At 37.8% G+C, this 22,036-nt stretch overlaps 1 protein-coding gene across 8 annotated transcripts in view; it reads right to left on the bottom strand.

Moving 5' to 3' along the window:
- The window catches only part of LOC123330956, a 185,916-nt gene that overhangs the window by 91,954 nt on the left and 71,926 nt on the right, over nt 1-22,036 (bottom strand). For 2 of the 8 annotated variants that reach the window (XM_044933706.2, XM_044933708.2), the window contains exon 4: nt 9,119-9,244. The exons of 3 other annotated variants lie outside the window; for them this stretch is intronic. In XM_044933706.2, the coding sequence (XP_044789641.1) occupies nt 9,121-9,244 (124 nt within the window). In that variant the 3' untranslated portion in view covers nt 9,119-9,120. Of the gene's footprint in view, nt 1-8,135; nt 9,245-10,100; nt 10,542-22,036 lie in introns of those variants that run through there. 3 more of the 8 variants (XM_044933704.2, XM_044933705.2, XM_044933702.1) reach the window with 3 other exon arrangements.

Genomic DNA, 22,036 nt, shown 5'->3' with positions numbered 1-22,036 from the left:
GCTTAGAAACGGGAGAATCTATAAATTTGGGATCTTATCAGGCAATCATTTAGTTTCTGCCTAACTAATCTATGTATTTTTCTTCTTGACTCCAACATTCAATCTCAATTTCTGTCTGTCTTTAGGTGCTCAGTTCAGGTCAAACCAGGTCCCATAAAGACTCTGTTCTCTATACTTAAAGGTTGTATCTTTCCCAGTATATCTAGGTTTTTTTTTTTTTTTTTTTTTTTTGGTTGTTTGTTTGTTTTCTAGGCACTGTGCAACATGTGGGATTTTAGTTCCCTGACCAGGGATCAAACCCACACCTCCTGCATTGGGAACATGGAGTATTAACCACTGAACCGCCAGGGAAGTCCCCATTTTTAGTTTCTTCACTCAGGTTTTACTCTTTACCTTCTCACCAATCCACCCATCTTACAATATGAATCCTCTTATTCCATTTATATACTATACTTTTAATTCACAGTTCTTGACTCCTCTACCACTTATTCACAGTAGAATATGAAGTGTTTGCCATATGTAAAACAGGAAAATACCAAGAAAAATAAGACAGAAACAGATTAATTTTTTTGTCTCTTGTCCCGCAGGTTCTAATTGCATATAATAGCATTGTTCTAAAGTTCATATGTGAATCGACATGCATTCTCTTTGAAACATCATGTATCATAAAAAGTTGCATATACTTTTTGTGAGGTTATCAAAGAACTATAGGAATGCACACATTTACAGATAGAACATTATTGTTGCTTTATACCATGTGTTTTTAATTCTACCCCCCCAAATATGGTGACCTTTCTCATAAGATTATTAAGCAAACATACGGTTATGAATACATATGTACATACATATGTACAAAAGTACAGACCAATCTTATAAAGCAGCAAGTACAGAGGGTAGAAAACACTCTACAATCACCTAACTACATACTCAGTAAAATGAAACAAAGATTTATCAAAGTCACTTTTATATGCCATTCAGACTGCTATAAAAAACATGATAGACTTTGTGGCTTATAAGCAATGAAACTTATTTCTCACAGTTCAAGAGTTTGGAAAGTCCAAGATAAGGGTCTGGTGGGAGGATGCTTCCTGGTTAATAGGTGGCTGATTTCTCAATGTTCTCACACCTGGAGGGGGCAAGAGAGCTCTCTGGGGCTCCATTCATAATGTCATTGTTCCTATTCATGAGACCTCCACTCTCCTGAATCACATCCCAAAGACCTCACCTCTTAATACAATCACCTTAGGCATTAGGATTTCAACTCATGAATCAGCAGGGTGTGGAGACACAAACACTCAGTCTATTGCAATCATCTATGTGTAATATTTATTGAGCATGGCACCTTTCTTCATGACATTCTGGCAATATGGATCAGATCTCAATAGTTCGCATCCCAATACAACTACTGTTGAGACAGATATTTTAGAATAAGAGAAATAAATATCAAAACTCCGTGATGTTTTATAACTCCTTCTCAAATATTTTCTCCTCAAGCCTACCTTAACCAACTTTATAACTAGCATTAGTGGCTTAAAAACTAGGAATCTGAATGCCCTTAAAACACTGCTTTTTCTTTCTGTTCCTCAGTGCATTTATCTGCAGTCAATGTTAGGCATACTTTTACATCTTGTTTTTTTTTTTTTTTTTTGCTAAACGTTAGGCTAGAATTCACAGTGAGTAATTAGAGTGCTTCACAATACACAAGATTATAGTTGTAAATGTATCCAAGAGATTATTTAGAGATTAAAATATATCTTTGCAGATTAGGTAATATTTTTTCTTTGGAATGCATATAATGAAGACACATTTAAAGTCAAGAGGAATGAATTCACCGATTGACCTTAAATCATCTACTTTTTAAACATTGGAAGCAGACTAAACTATCGAGTTATACAAGTAATTTGTACGTTAAAAAAGAAATAAAGGTGTGTTTTTACTCTGAGGAAAGCATTTATCACTACCTTCAATGCTGCCTAGATTATAAAATAATGAATCTACACCTTCCTTGCCTGAATTGATTGGAAGGATCCTAACAACGTGAACAGTATTTTCAAAATGCAATTGATCTTTCCTTTGACTAAAATAAATTACAAAACTGTGGAAATATGCTCACTAATGGTAATGACAATCTCAACTGTTCAGCAGAAAGCAATGCAACTTGAATCAGATATTTGCAGGCCAAGACCAATTAAGGTTCAAGGAAATTATCCACAAAATTCAAGTAACAACAACAAAAACAATACTTGGACCTGAAGAACTGAGCAACAGAGCTTCTACATTTAAAATAGCCATTCTTCAGGAGAAACAAACTTGGTCTTAATACTATCTATCTATCTATATATATATATTATTTGCCTATAATCATAAGAAGCCCAGACCACCTAACTTAGAGAACTTATATATATTATATATATACACACACATACACACACACACACACACATATATATATATATATATATATATATATCTCCATATTATAAAAGTTGGGGGCTTCCCAGGTGGCTCAGATGGTAAAGAATATGCCTGCTATGAGAAAGACTTGGGACTTGGGTTTGATTCCTGGGTCAGGAAGATCCCCTGGAGAAGGGAATGGCAATCCACTCCAGGATTCTTGTTTGAGAAATCCCATGGACAGACAAGCCTGGCAGGCTGGTTTCATATTGCCCATACAAATTAGTTGAAATTTGGCGCAGTATGTAATCTGATTTTTTTCCTCCAGCTTTCTTGAGCTAAAATAGGCATGTTCTATGCTCAGTTGTGTCTAACTCTTTGCAACCCCATGGACTGTAGCCCACCAGGCTCCTCTATTCATGGAATTCAAGAATACTGGAGTGGGTAGCCATTCCCTTCTCCAGGGGATCTTCCTGACTCAGGGATTGAATCCACCTCTTTTGCGTCTCCTGAATTGGCAGGCATATATTCTTTACCATTGTGCCACCTGGAAGCCCTCAAAATAGACATGACATTGTGGAAGTTTAAGGTATACAGAGTAGTGATTTGATATATGGATATATTGCTATAATTGCTATTGCTATAATAAGGTCAATTAACACATTCATCACATAGTTACAGTTTTTTTACATTGTTGTTTCACTTGCTGTGCCATGTCCTCTCTGTGGGTGAAATGTATTTTCCTGGCCCTTGACTTTAGATGTGATTTTATCATTTGCTTTGGTCAATGATAGGCGAGCAGAAGTAACACCATATCACTGCCAAGGGGGTGTTGAAAAAGAACTGGCATACATTTACTTTCTCTTTTGTACCTCTGCCTCTGCCATATAAAAAGTATAGCCTACCCATCCTGCTGGTCCAAGAACCATGCGAGACCTGTGGACTAGACCCATGGTCCTACAGTAAGAGATAGAGCTAGCCAGTTACTGCAGCCTAAAGCAGGGCATCCTAACCACACTGAGCCTTAACCAGCCACTTCCCAACAACCTGCAGACACATGCTCAGTAATAAATGATTATTATCATTTTAAGCCAGTTTTGAATGTCTGTTACATAGCAAGAATAAACTGATACAGTGGGAGAATAAACAAAACTGAGCTTGACTTTCCTAAACCTTATTTACCAGTTTCCTATTCTCCATAGCAGGGATAGATTTATATTCTTTAGCTATTTGTTTATTTAATAATCTTATTCAAAAGCTACTAAGTGTCAGACATTATATCATATATTTGGGAAACACCGATGAGTAAAAGAAAGTATACATTTACTGATGAATAAAGAATTATATAGCTTAATAACCACTGAGGAGAGAAGTGTATCTGCTTTATGAGGACATTAGGACTTCAATTATTGACTTACCTGGTCAGTCAGGGAATACTTCCTGGAGGAAGTGACCCAGTAGCTAAATTTAATGAATAGAGATTCAAGTGCCTCTCTACTCTACCGGCAGCAGTGATCTTAGGTTTAGACTGACAATGTAACTTATAAGGCACAATATACTTCAACTAGCATCAGGTTGACTGATCCCTAGAAAGATACAGAAAGGAAACAATTGAGAATGCCACAACAGCAGCTTTGTAGAGTTTCCATGACTCCCAGGCACACTTTATGTCATTCCGCATTTAAGAGAAGCATAGTCATGAAAGACAAGCTAAGCATGGGCAGAACTTCAGGTTTGAAAGGTCCCAGCCCTAAGCTCATTTCAATTTTTTATGTGTAGTATTCTAGGCATTCACTCAGGGCTATGGACTCATGTGCATATTCTCAGCTATATCTCATCATCAACACATATATACTTAAAAAATAGGTGCTGCAGCTAGTCCTGTAGTCACCAACTGGATTGTCACTTATTTTGCTCTAATACAAGTCTACTCTCAGAAAGTCCTTGAGTTGACAGTTCAAGAAAAATTGATGGCAATACTCCCATGTCCAGGAGGCCAAAAGAAATGTGAGAACCAGCTACAGCCACTTTTAATCCATAGAGTTATTCAGAAGTAGGAGCAGGAATGTAGTAGAACATTGAGAATTAAAAAGTTGTGAACAGAAGGAAAAGGGTGCTTTAAAACCCTAAAGTAAGAAGAAAACTCGTCATCACACTGGAACTGAAAATAGTTCAGTAGTTAAATGTGAGGGTGATATAATGCGAGATGGGGGCTGAATAAGTAAACAGATATAAGAAGAGATAGCCGAAGCTACACACGATCTTTATAAACCAGAATAAGTATTTGGAATGTCACACTGAGAGGAACCAAGGCTGTGGAATTACACACATACATATATATGCACACATACACTCTCACACACAAAATGTACACATATATTCACACATATGTTTATACATACTACTGCTGCTGCTAAGTCACTTCAGTTGTGTCTGACTCTGTGCGATGCCATAGACAGCAGCCCACCAGGCTCCTCTGTCCACAGGATTCTCTAGGCAAGAATACTGGAGTGGACTGCTGTTTCCTTCTCCATATACATACTACATGTTTGTACAAATTCATTTTTGAATAAGATTGCTTATGATATGGAGAATAGAATGGATTAGAAAAAGAACATAGACAAAAAGATTAGTTAGAAGGGCATTACCACAATCCAGGCAAAAGATAAAACTAGTCTTGACTATAATAAGGACACATGGACAGAGAGAAATGGTTAGATTAGAAAAAAATATCTAGGGGATAGCATTGACTTTAATGGGCTTCCCTTGTAGCTCAGTTGGTAAAGAATATGCGTCTGGTGCAGGAGACCTGGGTTCGATCCCTGGGTCGGGAAGATCCCCTAGAGAAGTAAATGGCAACCCACTCCAGTATTCTTGCCTGGAGAATCCCATGGACAGAGGAGCCCGGCAGGCTGCAGTCCACAGGGTCACAAGAGTCAGACACGACTTAGCAACTAAAGAGAGAGAGCAATTAGTACATAAGGTTGAAAAAGAAGTTGGAAGGCTCAACTGATTAGACCATGGAACAACAAGGAGAAAGATACATACAGATATCCCCTTTGTTTTGAACCCCTCTCCCGCCTCCCACCTCACCCCACCCCTCTATTTTGTTACAGAACACTTGATTTGAACTGCATCATATAGTAAATTTCCACTGGCTATCTATTTTACATATGGTAATACATGTTTCCATGCTACTGTCTAAATTCATCCCAAGTTCTCCTTTCCGCATTGTGTCCACAAGTCTGTTGTCTATGTCTTGTCTCTACTGAAGACAACCCTCAGAATGAGAGAAAATAATTGCAAATGAAACAACTGACAAAGGATAATATCCAGAATATATAAGCAGATCATACAGCTCAACATCAGGAAAACAAACAGCTCAATCAAAATATGTGCCAAAGACCTAAACAGACATTTCTCCAAAGAAGATATACAGATGGCTAAGAAACACATGAACTGAAGAAACACATGAAAAGAAGCTTAGCATCACTCGGTATTAGAGAAATGCAAATCAAAATGACAATGAGGTATCACCTCACACTGGTCAGAATGGTCATCATTAAAACATCTATAAACAATAAATGCTAGAGAGGGTTTGGAGAAAACGGAACCCTCTTGCACTGTTGGTGGGAATATAAACTGATACAGTCACTATGGAAAGCAGTACGGAGATTCCTTAGAAATCTAGGAATAGAACTACCATATTACCCAAAATGCCACTACTGGTCATAAACTCTGAGAAAATCATAATCGAAAGAGACACATGTACCCAGATGTTCGTTGTAGCACTAGATGTCTAGTAGCACCTAGATGTCTATTGACGGATGAATAGATAAAAAAGCTGTGGTACATTTACATTTACACAACGGAATATTACTCAGCCATAAAAAAGAACACATTTGAGTCTGTCCTAATGAGGTGGATAAAACACACAGCCTGTTTTACAGAGTGAAGTGAAAAAGAAAAATATATAGTATATTAATGCATATATATGGAATCTAGAAAGATGGTAATGATGAAACTCTTTCCAGGGCAGAATGCTATTTTTAAAAAGTTGAATACCTCTTATTTCCTATTTATTTCTAGTACTGTTTTAAGAAGCAATCACTTTTAGTCATTTTAATTCTCCTTTCCTCAACAATTTTCTACATTAGATGTTTGTTCTTTTTTTTCTTTATTCATCAAATTTAGTCAGGCCTATTTTATTCTCTGTTATGAACATGATGTAATTAGTTCACGTAATAAATTAGTACATTCTTATTCCATTTTGTTCCTGAGTGTGATAATGTTAGTATTAGTTTGCCAAGGCTGCTATCACAAAGAACCAAGAGGCTTAAGCAATGGAAATATATATATATTTAATAGTTTATACAAAAAATGTATGCTGCTGCTAAGTTGCTTCAGTTGTCTCCGACTCTATGCGACCCCATAGACGGAAGCCCACCAGGCTCCCCCGTCCCTGGGATTCTCCAGGCAAGAACACTGGAGTGGGTTGTCATTTCCTTCTCCAATATGTATAGCTTTTTATAAGATGAGGGTCCATCCTAATGATCTCATTTAACATTACCTCTTTAAAAGCCCAGGGGCTTCCCTGGTGGCTCAGACGGTAAAGTATCTGCCTGCAATGCAGGAGACCCGGGTTCGATCCCTGGGTGGGGAAAATCCCCTGGAAAAGGAAATGGCAACCCACTCCAGTACTCTTGCCTGGAAAATTTCATGGACAGAGGAGCCTTGTAGGCTACAGTCCATGGGGTCACAAAGAGTCGGACACAACTGAGCGACTTCACTTCTTCTTTTTTAAAAGCCCCTCTCAAAATACAGTCATACCCTGAGGTAGGAGGGGTTACATTGCAATATTGTTACTGTGTGAATTCATTACAAAATTAACCAAGATGCCTAGACAGAGAGAATAAAACTATGCTCCTAAGTCTGATCTAGTGCAGCAACATCTCAAGGGAGAAGTTTTTGCATGAGTTTCTGTTTTACTAACTTTCTAGCAATCACATACAGTAATAAATCATTTCAATATGTCTCAGAACACAATTGATAGTCATTAGATATTCAGAATCCTAAGTACAGTATAGGCTAAACAGAAACTGTCTTCTTGAAAGCATTCTTCATAGACAATTGCTTTCATTTGAACTCATTACTTTATAAGTATGTTGCAAAATCTTATTTTACTGAATATTTATGTGAATCACATTGCTGTTTGGATCCTATATCTTCCTTTCTCTTAAACTACTCTTCTGTTTTGCTGGGAGACATCCTCAAGATTTTCTTCATAAAATTTTTTAGAACCTTTATCAAACATTGGGCAAGAATGTATCAAATTATAAGATTTTTTAAAAAGTCATTCTCTTTTGTGTTTAGTTGGCTTTTCCAATTTAAAGCTAAGGTTTTTTTTCCATGTTTGATAATTTTTTCTGATTTTATTTTCTTCACTGTTGTCTGAATTTGTCCTTTGAATTAAACTTCATGTCTCTTTTAATATCTCTCTTTCACTCCATGTTTGTTGTGGTTGTGGATTGTGTTATAGCTAATTCTGTTTAATTAATCTTTAAATATAGTTCTATTGATCTTTATTCTTACCATTTTTTTTGGTATTTCTCTTTTTTCTATTGCTTTTTTCTTTATAAACCACATTTTTAAAGAAACTTTACAAAACCTTTGGTTTATTTCATAAAATTCTTTAATATTCCACAGTATAATAAGGACTTATTTTTTAACTGTTTTACTCATTTAATATAATTTTGAGAGAAACTTAAATCAGTTGCTCAGTAAATGATATTGAATTTAAGGTCCAGAGGCTTTTATAAAAATATTCTTAAAACTGCTAGACTTAATAATAGGCCATTGTCAAGGAAAATTATTTTGCAATTGCTTTGAGCAGATGAACTGTTTTAGAGAAAACTACATATATACTTGGGGTAAGAAATGGCAACCCACTCCAGTATTCTTGTCTGGGAAATCCCATGGGCTACAGTCTGGAGGGCTAAAGTCCATGATGTTGCAGAGATGGACATAACTAAGCGACTGAACACACGTGCAGCACACACACACATACATGTATATTATTACATCATTAACCATTTAAGTTTAATTAAGATAAACTCATACAAGTTTGACAAGAATTTATAATTTATAATGATTGCACATAATTGTTTCTTAATAGCAAAGTGTGCATTTAACGAATTTTGAATTTACTAGTTACTTGAGGAGTGGGCTAAACTTTAATTTTTAGCTTGTAGTCAGCAGCTTCTCTTAATATCTAAAGAAATATGAAAATTTAAAGAGATTATAAAAATCTGCACTGAATAATTTACATCAAAGTATAACTTGAATATTGGAGCAAGAATAATTTTACATCTCTTGAATGATCTGTTCATGTTAAGAAAAGGTAAATTAACTTATTTTAACTGAACACCTGGCTGTTAGTAAGCATAAAGACCCATTTATTTTACAATCATAAAATAATTTTTTTTCCCCCTATGGCATACATTGTTACTTTTGTTCTTTGTTCTGGAGTACTGAGTTGATCTGTATACTACTCAGAATTCTTAAACTTTGAGCTACAGTTCATGACTGGTGTGGATGGTACACCTTTTGGGATAAGTGTGTCTGCAAAATTAAAAAAGTAGAAAAAGAGTTTATGTGAACATAGGGTAGATGATGAGAGGTACAGAGAATTGCCTAGAAATGTCCATTTTCCATATCTTACTACCTTCAGATTCCAGATTTTCCCCGAGAGGTCAACGTGCTGATCCGTCCTTGCAGCTTAAGAGAGGCAATTAACACCATGGCCACTGTAGTGTAGGAAAGAGTGCTGGAGAGGGTTTTTCTTCTTGACCTAAATAAGCACAGGTATGCAAAGAAACCACTATTGAATTTGGCCCCTTTCCCCTATTCCTCTCCCCAAAAAAGTGTCAATAGCTGGTGGCACAGCAGCAGTCACCATATGAACATGAATATTAAAACACACATGTTAAAAACAGTGAACAAAATAATTAGGAGGAGTAAGTGGTCATGTATGGATGTGAGAGTTGGACTGTGAAAAAAGTTGAGCGCCAAAGAATTGATGCTTTTGAACTGTGGTGTTGGAGAAGACTCTTGAGAGTCCCTTGGACTGCAAGGAGATCCAACCAGTCCATTCTGAAGGAGATCAGTCCTGGGTGTTCATTGGAAGGACTGATGCTAAAGCTGAAACTCCAGTTCTTTGGCCACCTCATGCAAAGAGTTGACTCATTGGAAAAGACACTGATGCTGGGAGGGATTGGGGGCAGGAGGAGAAGGGGACGACAGACGATGAGATGGCTGGATGGCATCACCGACTCGATGGACGTGAGTCTGAGTGAACTCCGGGAGTTGGTGATGGACAGGGAGGCCTGGCGTGCTGTGATTCACGGGGTTGCAAAGAGTCGGACACGACCGAGTGACTGAACTGAAGATATACTGTGTGCTTCATCAGCAAGAGAACCAACCCTCAATATTAGAGAATCCCTGTGGCACTGGTGGCTCAGATGGCAAAGAATCTGCCTGCAATGAGGGAGACCTGTGTTCGATTGCTGGACTGGGAAAATCTCCTGCAGAAGGGAATGGCAACCCACTTCAGTATTCTTGCCTGGCAGGCTCTAGTCCATGCGATCGCAAAGAGCTGGACACAACTGAGTGACTAGCACTTTCACTTCACTTTTCTTTCACTTCTAATATATATATTTTTTTTAATAAAAAATAAAATTTTTACCTAAAAGTAGATACCAATATTATCTAAAGTGTGATTATACAATGAAATCAATAAATTTAAACTTGTACGTATTAGCAATTTGTTGCTGAGTAACAAAGTACTCTAAACCTTAATGGCTCAAAATAGTAATAACATTTCATAACTTCTCACAATAACACAGGGTCAGGACTGTAAGAGTGGTTTTGCTGGGCATTTCTGGCTTCATGAGGTTTGGTCGTATGTGTGAGAGCTGTAGTCATCTGCAGCCTTGGGTGGGGCGGAGGATCTGCTCTCTGGGCGGCTCACTGACATAGCTGGCGAGTCCTGCTGTCTGTGGGCGGTGCTGTCTGTGGGCGGTGCTGTCTCACACAGGTCCCCACACAAGGCTATCTGAGTTACTTCATGACCTGGCAACTGTCTTTCCCTAATGCAAATGATACAACAGAGTCAGATAAAAGCTATCCTTGTTTACCATCTGTTCTTGGAAACTCTGTAGCATCACTTTTACCTCATTCCATTCAGTAGTAACAACTCAAAAAGCCCAACTTATATTCAGGGGGAGGGGAATTAGCCTCCAACTTTAGAAGAGTAGCACATCCAAGAATTTACAGGATGTTAAAAAAAAAAAAAAAAATTACCATAGGAAAGGATCTTTCTGTCCCTGCTAACTTCTGGCCTACCATCTTTCTCTCCATGAATTCCCTGTCCCCACATCAAGACATACACACACATACACACCAACACACATATTCCCCCTATCTTTCCTTTGCCTCAAAACAAAAACAAAAACAAAAACTCCTAGATTGAATGTAAAAAGAATACAGCTTTATGGTTCCACAAAGCATTTAAATAAGACGATGCTTTATTTCAAGTAAAAAAAAAGATTCAAGTTCTCCAGAGAATTCATTATTGGGCAGTAGCAAAATATCACCAAAGGTCATGGCTTATTATAATAAAAATCACAGCATGCTTTTTGACTCAAATCAAATTCCTTGAAATGCAGCATCTACACCAGCAAGAGGTAGATATACTGGGGTTAACATGTGGCAAGTATTGCTCTGACCCCTGATTCTGGTACTAAATGATGTGTGACTATAAGGAAAAGAGACCAATTTCTGTAAGCTTGGCTTGAGGAGCAGTTTCTTTACAGTCTTACCATCTGCTGCTAGTTAAAATTTGTGTGCCTGCAAAATGGTATTTTTAATCCCCACCCTCTACCCCCCTTTAAATGCTATAATGAACAAGAAGAATTATTGAAAATGAGAACTCTTTCCATACATATTCCAAACCACTCATTAATGAGACTAGAGTACCAATTTCAATTTTGAAATCATGCTTCAGCTTTCAACATACTAGAAAATGTTAACTGATTATGAATTATGGCATCATGTTAAAAATGCCTTTTGATGCTTGATGATGGTGAAAAACGGATCATACCTCTGTTTTAATGATTAGTTGCAGTCTTGACAAAAATCTCTGCATGTTTCAGAGTAATAATTTTGGAAAAAAATCTAGTTAGCTTTTAGTATTAGTTAAGGATGCACTGGTCTTCAGATCATTTCAAGTGACTAGAAAATTACAGAGACACACATGTAGGAAACAGAACCTAGAATTTTAGGATGCAAGGAAACTAACCTAGAGTGTAGCTAGTGTGTGGAAGCTATATAACCATCACTGAATGTCTTTTGCATTTACTCATGTGATATTTCAGGTCTTTCACGCTGCTTGGACAACTTTACATCCTATTATTAATAGCCTTTAGTCATTTATATTACACTCAAGTAATTAAAGAAGTTTCACTTATGGTGATTTGCCAAGACAGCAATTGGCCTCTACATTACACCATCTTACCCACAATTTTTTGTCTATTCTGGGTAAAAATTAACCATTGCCACTAATAAACAGCCTCAGTGGGTTGAATGAGACCACAGCTTTCAGGGGAAAGCTCTGCAGAGAGAAGAAGCAAAATTGTTCAATGTCTACTGCATAAGCACTTATCAAAGCTCTGCTTGTATCACATGTCATGTCTGCTAGCAATCCACGGCCAAACAAATGACTTTGCTAAATTCAAGTCAAAAAGAGAAGTATACTTATGTCATGAATGTACATGGATAGGACATAAATATTTTTAATATTAATCTAATCTAGCACAATGAAGTCTAAAATTAAGGGTCTTTAAAACCAAACTCACAGAATAAATAATACTGTAAGCTATCTTTACTGGCAAAATTATACAATTCAGAACAGTTCTGACATAATACTGCTTTTAGAGTATTAAAGTTATTTATGCAATTTAATTTGGACTTATTGATAAAAAAGTAATTGATCCCAATAAATATAGTGATTTAAATAATTCGTAATAGAGGAAAACAATAGAATGGGAAAGACTAGAGATCTCTTCAAGAAAATTAGAGATTTCAAGGGAATATTTCATGCAAAGATGGGCTCAATAAAGGACAGAAATGGTATGGACCTAACACAAGCAGAAGATATTAAGAAGTGGCAAGGATACACAGAAGAACTATACAAAAAAGATCTTCACGACCCAGATGATCACGATGGTGTGATCACTCACCTAGAGCCAGACATCCTGGAATGTGAAGTCAAGTGGGGCTTAGGAAGCATCACTACGAACAAAGCTAGTGGAGGTGATGGAATTCCAGTTGACCTATTTCAAATCCTGAAAGATGATGCTGTGAAAGTGCTGCACTCAATACGCCAACAAATTTGCAAAATGCAGCAGTGGCCACAGGACTGGAAAAGGTCAGTTTTCATTCCAATCCCAAAGAAAGGCAATGCCAAAGAATGTTCAAACTACTACACAATTGCACTCATCTCACACGCTAGTAAAGTAATGCTTAAAATCTCCAAGCCACGCTTCAACAGTACGTGGACCGTGAAATTCCAGATGTTCAAGCTGGTTTTAGAAAAGGCAGAGGAACCAGAGATCAAATTGCCAACATCCGCTGCATCATCAAAAAAGCAAGAGAGTTCCAGAAAAACATCTATATATGCTTTATTGACTATGCCAAAGCCTTTGACTATGTGGATTACAACAAACTGTGGAAAATTCTGAAAGAGATGGGAATACCAGACCACCTAACCTGCCTCTTGAGAAACCTGTATGCAGGTCAGGAAACAACAGTTAGAACTTGATATGGAATAACAGATTGTTTCCAAACAGGAAAAGGAGTATGTCAAGGCTGTATATTGTCACCGTGCTTATTTAACTTATATGCAGAGTATATCACAAGAAAAACTGGGCTCTGTGAAGCACCAACTGGAATCAAGATTGCCAGCAGAAATATCAATAACGTCAGATATGCAGATGACACCACCCTTATGGCAGAAAGTGAAGAAGAACTGAAGAGCCTCTTGATGAAAGTGAAAGAGGAGAGTGAAAAAGTTGGCTTAAAGTTTGACGTTCAGAAAACTAAGATCACGGAATCCGATCCCATCACTTCATGGCAAACAGATGGGGAAACAGTGACAGACTTTATTTTTGGGGGCTCCAAAATCACTACAGATGGTGACTGCAGCCATGAAATTAAAAGACGCTTACTCCTTGGAAGGAAAGTTATGACCAACATAGACAACTTATTAAAAAGCAGAGACATTACTTTGTCAACAAAGGTCCGTCTAGTAAAGGCTATGGTTTTTCCAGTAGTCAAGTATGGATGTGAGAATTGGACTATAAAGAAAGCTGAGTGCCAAAGAATGATGTTTGAACTGTGGTATTGGAGAAGACTCTTGAGAGTCCCTTGGATTGCTAGGAGATCCAACCAGTCCATCCTAAAGGACATCAGTCCTGCATGTTCATTGGAAGGACTGATGCTGAAGCTGAAGCTCCAATACTTTGGCCATCTGATGCGAAGGACTGACTAATTATAAAAGACCCTGATGCTGGGAAAGATTGACGGTGGGAGGAGAAGGGGATGATCGAGGATGAGATGGCTGGATGGCATCACTGACTCAATGGACAGGAGTTTGGGTAAACTCCAGGAGTTGGTGATGGACAGGGAGGCCTGGCATGCTGCATCAATGGGCTCACAAAGAGTCAGACTCGACTGAGTGACTGAACTGAATATCCTAATCAATGTCTCTGTTTATTTGACGATGCTCAATAAATTAGTATTGGCGGCTAATTTCTTAACAGATTATCAGCATTATCACCATTTCATCAATAATCAAGTCTTCATTTTGGCCATACTATTTAAATGTACTCTATTTGGTCCTGAGGATATAATATAAACAGAGATAAAATGGTCCTGAGTGTCATGGGACTTGAGAGTGGAAAGCCAACACATTAAGTAACTGTGATTTTTTTTAAAGTTAATATAGAAAAGCTTGATATAAAGAAAAATACAGGATTCTATGAAAGCTTACAGCAAGGAGAATTGTAACTTCCAAAGTCAGGATAGGTCATTGTAAGAAAGTAGCATTTCAGTTGCACTATGAAGGGCAGAAGAATATGGCAGATGGAAGGAGCAGGAGAGCTACTCCTAGCTTGGAATGAACATATCTTTTGTGAATAGCTACCAGAAGTGCTAAATTCCAAGTGGCTTCAGTGTGGAGTAATAGGAAGGTAAATGATACCAATGTAAGCTGAAGAGGGAGATAAAGCTGAGGTCATGAAGAACCTCTCACGAATATGGCATCTGCTAAAAGCCTCAGTCATCGGCATCTTTTGAAAGGTTTTAGAAAGTGTAACATGGAAGTGGAGAACAGGGATGGGTGGATGAAAGTTCACTGCATGTGTGTAATTCTTAGGGAGAATAAGAAGATATTAGGGTGTGGGGTGCAAAGCAGTGGTGAAGAAGCAATGGGGAAAAATGCAAATAGAAAAGCTAGTTTGAGTTACTCTAAGAGTCCCTTCAACACCAAACAACAATTTATTGACAATAACAGACAATAACTGCAAAGACCCAGCATTTTTCAGATCAGGCAACTTCTGCCATCAGCAATTTTTTACTGGCTTTCTCCTTTGTCCACCACCTGATACCATATTGCCGTCGTCAGCTTTTCCCACTGCAGTCATTTCTAATCTACCCTTTTCCACTTTAGGACTGTTGGGTGCCAGAGAAGAACTCTTTTATTGATTAAATTATGGAGTTGGGTTTAAGAACAGCATGGCTGGCTTTCCTCTCCTCAGTAAAGAGTAGATATAGGGATAGAAAACGTTGCACGTTCCCCCATCCAAAGGGAATTTAAGAGTCTCTGTTATATAGGCTGAGATCTGAATTAATGTATTTCTGACACCAAAACCACAGTGTGCCATACTTGTCAGTTGTCGCTGTCCTTACAAAGACTGAGACTCTCCATCAAACAAAATTCTCTAAGAGGGCAGAATATTCCAAGTAAGTATTATTGAGGTAAATTCTGTGGCCTCAAGTTAAAAGCAAACAAAGATAAACAGATTTCCAAACAAACAAAGACACTATTATTTCTTATTACAATAAAATATTTTACAGAAAGGGAGAAGTTTTGTATTAGAAAACAGATGTCTAAAATCACTTTAAATGACTTATTTCCTTTCCAGATATTATTTCTGCTGTGTAGCCTAAGTACCAAGAATGATCTAATGTCCTCGTTCAAACTATCCAAGAAACAGCTAAAGAATTTTAATTCCAAGATACTGCTGGGCTATCAATATTTTAGAACACTTGGGTGTTTTATAAACTTGTTTCCTTCACATAGAAGACAAATATAGATCAAGCCTAAATCTTTTCAGCTAGGTAGTTTTCCTTAAGTTCTCATGAATGTTAATTTTGAAGTTTATTGATGCATCAGGTAGAGAATTAACTGCCAGCCCTGCAGATCATGGAGTACAGATCTATGGACTCAATTACCCTGTCTCCAATGCAGGCAGGCCCTAGTGCAAGTCTATTTGGCTGTACCACAGTCAACGAGCTCTGCATACTAAACTTAAGGTTTCCTAGTACCACAGAACTTATGCTTGCATGCTATAAATTAAACCAGGCAAGTTACTATTTTCTAGATATATCATGGCTCAGCAGGTAACGAATTTGCCTGCAATGCAGGAGATACAGGTTTGATCATTGGGTCAGGAAGATCCCCTGGTGGAGGTCATGGTAACCTGCTCCAGTGTTCTTGCTTGGAGAATCCCATGGACAGAGGAATCTGGTGAGCAACAGTCTAAAGGGTCGCAAAGAGGTGGACATAACTGAGCACAGCACACCCAGATACCAGATAACCAGATACATCACTGGAAAATCGATCACTCCTGTAAAATCCAACAGGGGATATTTTATATACACATGTGACATGTACTCTTTCTTTTTCAACTCCTCTCTCAAAGAGAAAGGGTCAGAGAAGAAGGGAGAAGAAATAAATACTAAGCATTTGGAGGGAAAGAGTCCTACTTTTGACTGACGAAGACAACTGACGCTTATATTACTTGCAGTGGTGGGGAGAAGCACGGGTGGCAACAGTTTTCTTGGTCCCTTCCCAAGTAATCTCAGGTCATCTTCTGCTACAATATCCACATAGTTTCTAATACATTTCTATTAACATTTTTCTCCATCATTAGTTCTTAACTTCTTGAAATAAGACACATTTTATTAATCTCTATTTCTATGACTTAGCGATAAGCCTTGCACACAGTAAGTCCACAATAAACATTACTGAAAAAATATTTTATGAAATCAAGTTCAATCTCCTTCTCAGAAGGTCTAATTTCATTGACTCAGCTATAGCATTGGTTTATTTTGAGATATTTTGGAAAATGAGAGTATACACGATGAAATAATTATGAAAATATTTTGAAAACTGCTTCATATTTTATAGCTTACACTGATGCTTTATACCATTATCACAGTAGGAAAGGAAACTCTGGCACTAGAAAAAGCAACAAAACATAATGAGTAGAGATTCCTTTTTAGTTTATATTTGTTTGACTATTCATAATGATTACTTTGCTACTATTCTCAATTATTATGGATGCTAAAATGCATTTAATAGCTATCACAGCACCAAATATATTCCTCAGCCATTGAACAAATATCTGAATTTATAGTTTTTATTATAGTTTGCTTTTCCCCCCATTTCTATAGAAATATGTAGCTATGTTACTTTATTCTTCTCTTGAGGGTTTAATTCTTCCTCAGGCATGAGTGAAAAGTCAGTACTAAGCAAATTATACTATTTTTTGTATATAAGAAATGAGCAGATAGTAACCTAGACATAACCTAGAAGATGCAATCATTACTAGTATTTTTTCTCACTGTGACTCATGTTGCCATACTTATCAAATGGTTAAGTCATTTGTATCATTAAGAACAATAACATTGGCCAGTAGAGATGATACTTGTCTTTGAAGAGGTTAGTTACAAATACACACGGCCAAATAAGCATTTAGTAATAATATGAACTATTATTTTTACATAATAATAATACTTATTAAGTATTATAAGTATAATTATAAGTATTGTACTTAATAATAATGCTTAGTATTAAGTATTATCAATATTCCATTGAAAAAAATCTGATATTAAAAAATGTCAGCTAGAATAAGCAATAAAGGAATTAGAAATCCTGGGAGAAGATATAATATGAAAGTTTAATAGACATTACATTTTCATAAGGGGACATTGGTAAGGATCATAATGAGCTGTGCTGTGTTAAGTTGCTTCATTTGTTCATGACTCTCTGCTACTCCATGAACTGTAGCCCGCCAGACTCCTCTTTCTGCAGAATTCTTCAGCCAAGAATACTGGCATGGGTTGTCATGCCCTCCTTCAGGAGATCTTCCCGACCCAGGGATTGAACTTGAGTCTCTTATGTCTCCTGGATTCGTACGTGGGTTCTTTACTACTAGCACCACCTGGGAAGCCCAAGGATCATAATATAATTTGGAAATCATTTCCTTAATTAGATTGAAAACTAAGCTCCCACAACTGTTAAGAATCATACTGTTCAAAATTAAATGAAATGAGTAAGAGTTTCTGGTAAGAGCTACCCCATCTTTTGCTGTATGCTCAGCATCAGTCATTGAAGCCACGGACTTGCAGATAAAAGTGCATCCTGAGTAGTGGGAATAGATTTGTGATAAGCATCCCAGCATTTCCTAATAGTTCCTGGGATCTTGGCTGAACTCAATAAGGCAGTAATGTGAAACTAACTCTTTACAATCAGAATTGATCCCATAACATTGAACTTATTTTTGCCATGCTATCAAGCACAGCAACAACTAATCAATTGGCCAAACTTTGAGATAATGAACAACTACTCTCTATCAACAGAAAAGTCTTCTTATAGAAGTAACCTCCTAAGGAGATTCCTTCAAATAACTTTATAGAGCAGTTTAGCCTCTTTCCTAAGGCTAATTTTCCCTCTGATAAACACCCTGAAGAAATGACTTTAAATCTCAAAGCTATTGTTTAAAATAGTCAATGGCAATGATATATGCCATTTTGTATGCATTCCTTTGTATCTTTCCAAAGCACTTGCAATAAGATTTGGATAAATGTTAATTATGACAGAGAAAACCAGGCTGGAATAAAAAATGTATTTTAACAGTATGTCTATAAATACTTCCACACATTTTTCTTATTTCTTTTTGTTAAATGTTCAATTACCTTTAACAAGAGCACCATGTTTGAGATTAAATTGCAAAGATGGTTAAAAGGAAAATTATGATTAGGAAGAGTTTCTACTAGATATGATGGTCAGTGCCAAGCCTCAAATTAATAGATCCTTCATGTCTTTAAATGTGGCCCTAAATATTAAAGTTGTGGTTGAGATTTTAAGTAGCATAAACATTCATGATAATTAATTAGTGAAAATATATGTGATCACTTACATTTTATATTTTCCTACTGACAGAGTCATTTCCTAGGCAGGTTGATAAGAAGTCTAGGGGTCTCCAAGGAGAGAGGGGTCTGGAATTCTCAAGGAGGAAGAAAGGACAAACTTGTTTGTTCCACTACATTCCTTAGGATTATATAACAATAATGTATCCTGCTTAAGGAGGGTCTCTGGAAAAAACCTTCTGGCTAATCCTGTTATCTTAAGGTGTAAATTATGAGAGTAGGTCTAGTGAGGTCTTTACAACCTCCAGACATTCTTTTGATTCACTGTAATAACTAATTAGGGAGAAGGCAATGGCACCCCACTCCAGTACTCTTGCCTGGAAAATCCCATGGATGGAGGAGCCTGGTAGGCTGCAGTCCATGGGGTCACAAAGAGTCGGACATGACTGAGAGACTTCACTTTCACTTTTCACTTTCATGCATTGGAGAAGGAAATGGCAACCCACTCCAGTGTTCTTGCCTGGAGAATCCCAGGGACGGGGGAGCCTGGTGGGCTGCCGTCTCTGGGGTCGCACAGAGTCGGACACGACTGAAGCGACTTAGCAGCAGCAGCAATAACTAGTCAGAGAGTCTATAACTCCATGGCTAACACTAGCAAGGGGGTACTCTTTCTGCCCCCTTCTGATATCTATGTCAGAAGCTTTCTCTATCTCCTTTATACTTTAATAAAACTTTATTATACAAAAGCTCTGAGCAATCAAGCCTCATCTCTGGCTCCGGATTGAATTCTTCTCCTCCAGAGGCCAAGAATCCCGGTGTCTTTGCGTGGTCCAGCAACAACCTTTCACTACCAGTTTTTATGATATTCAGAATTTACATTCTACAAACAAATAGATGGATTTGTCTTATTCTCCTTAAATATATTTCTTCCAAAAAAGTTACTTTTTTTAATTTTTTTTTTAACTTTACAATATTGTATTGGTTTTGCCCCTTCCAACCTTTTCATTTCTCCTCCTTGCTAATATTCATTTATACTTTGTCTTCAACCATATTCTATTCCCTGGTGAATAAATAGAAGTAAAAAAAAAAAACAAGAACATCAACTTTTTTTTTCATGTAGTTTTCAACTAACTATAGGAACTTTCATTTGCTAAAAAATTTGAGGCAAGTTTCCATTTCTAAATGCACAGTGGAAATCATCGCTACTGAAAAGGGGATGAACAATCCGAACTGCTGGAGCAGCTTAAACATTTCAACTGAGCAACACACCAGGCCAAATGAAGTATCAATTTCTCTTTGGGGCACATGCACGCACATGCATGCGCACACACACACACACAGTTTATGTGCTCATACTCCTGCTAATCACATACAAGTGACGATGTTCTCTAAAGCTCACCACAGAACCCCAGCCTTATCACAAAATTCAGGCACAGCAGAAAAACTGATGTCATTCGCAAATGATTTTTGTCTTTATTTTTCCTTTTGTGCTTCCCTAATTGCCAGACACACTTACTCAAGCAAACTATCATCCTAAAACACGGGATCAAGAAAGGTGTTGCAGGGAGGCAAAAAAAAAAAAAAAGTCTCTGTAAATATTATTTTTGTTCTCCAACATTTTGTGCTTTCCTGTTTCTCACAATGGAAAACGCATTTCCACAATGTGTTCTGTAGCTGTTTCTCAGGATCTTCTGAGAGACAGGCCATTTATTATGACATGCTGCGCTGTGCTTAGTTTCTCAGTCATGTCCGACTCTTTGTGACCCCATGGACTATAGCCCGCCAGGCTCCTCTGGGGGGGCTACAGAATCCTTCTGGATTCTCCAGGAAAGAATACTGGAGTGGGTTGCCATGCCCTCCTCCAGGGGATCTTCCCAAGCCAGGGATTGAACCCAGGTCTTTCACTTTGCAGGTGGATTCTTTACCAACTGTGCCACCAGGGAAGCCCATGATGATGGAACATACTAAGATGGTCCCTTTTTGCAGTATATGTCAGAGCCCTCAGAACTTCTACTGCCCATTCCACATGGATCCTGGCCTGCATGTCTGCCCTGCTAGGCATCATCTTGGTTCCCTCATGATGTCTAACAGGCTCTCAACTCAGAATTAAGCAGGTGTGAAACTCAAAGGCTCAGGGGTGCCTTTCTTTCTCTACGTGTATGCTGCTCCACTCTTTAACCTTTATTGAAGCAACTTCTTAAAGTGTTTAGGGAGGACAGTGCAAAGATCATCCCCAATGTATTAGGGAAGTGGTAAGATCAAGTCTTCCCTAGTGCTCCCCTAACCCGACCCCCATTCCACTTCTTCTATTCACAAGCATCCCCTCAGGCATGCTAGGTTCTGAGCCTCCAAGCAAGAAGATGGACAAAGGAATGAATCTAAGGCAGCTTTCCTTTGCAGTTTTTCTCTCCTCTCTTTACTCCAGCTCTGTGACCACTGACAAGTGGAAGGAGAAAAGGCAAACAAAAAAGTGGGGGGGGGGGATATAAATTGGGAGAAGAGATGTATAATATTAATACAATAAAACATGCTAATCTCTTCCATTTTTGTTTGGGAGAAAGGGGCACACATTTTCACCCACATTCAGCTTTTCTTGTATTCTTATTCTGTTTGCCATAGGGTCCTAATTTCAATGAAACACAGAAGCCTTCCAGAACATGCAAATAAGTAGATGGCTCTTAAGACTAGTGGACACAAAAGCATTTGAAGGGCTTCTTTGAAATGCTGATTTATGACATCAGCAACCCTTTCCTTCTTTCATTACTCAGTAAATCTACTGTGCAACTCTAAGAATATGCATTTAAAACAAAACAAAAAAAATCTTTTGCTGATTCTCACATACCTGATGATGTAATCACAACTGAGAATCATTATTTTTTGTTGTTCAGTTGCTAAATCATACCCAACTCTTGCAACTCAATGGACTGTAGCTGATCAGACCATCTGTTCATGGGATTTTCCAGGCAAGAATATTGGGAGTACGTTGCCATTTCTTTCTCCAGGGGATCTTCCCAACCCAGGGAGAATCATTGTCCTGCTGCTGCTGCTAAGGCGCTTCAGTTGTGTCTGACTCTGTGCAACCCCATAGACAGCAGCCCACCAGGCTCCCCCATCCCTGGGATTCTCCAGGCAAGAACACTGGAGTAGG

The sequence above is a fragment of the Bubalus bubalis genome, chromosome 21 (genome assembly GCF_019923935.1).
Source record: "Bubalus bubalis isolate 160015118507 breed Murrah chromosome 21, NDDB_SH_1, whole genome shotgun sequence".
NCBI lineage: Eukaryota > Metazoa > Chordata > Mammalia > Artiodactyla > Bovidae > Bubalus > Bubalus bubalis.
The sequence above is the reverse complement of the archived record's forward strand: the minus strand, read 5'-3'. Positions and strand labels throughout refer to the sequence as shown.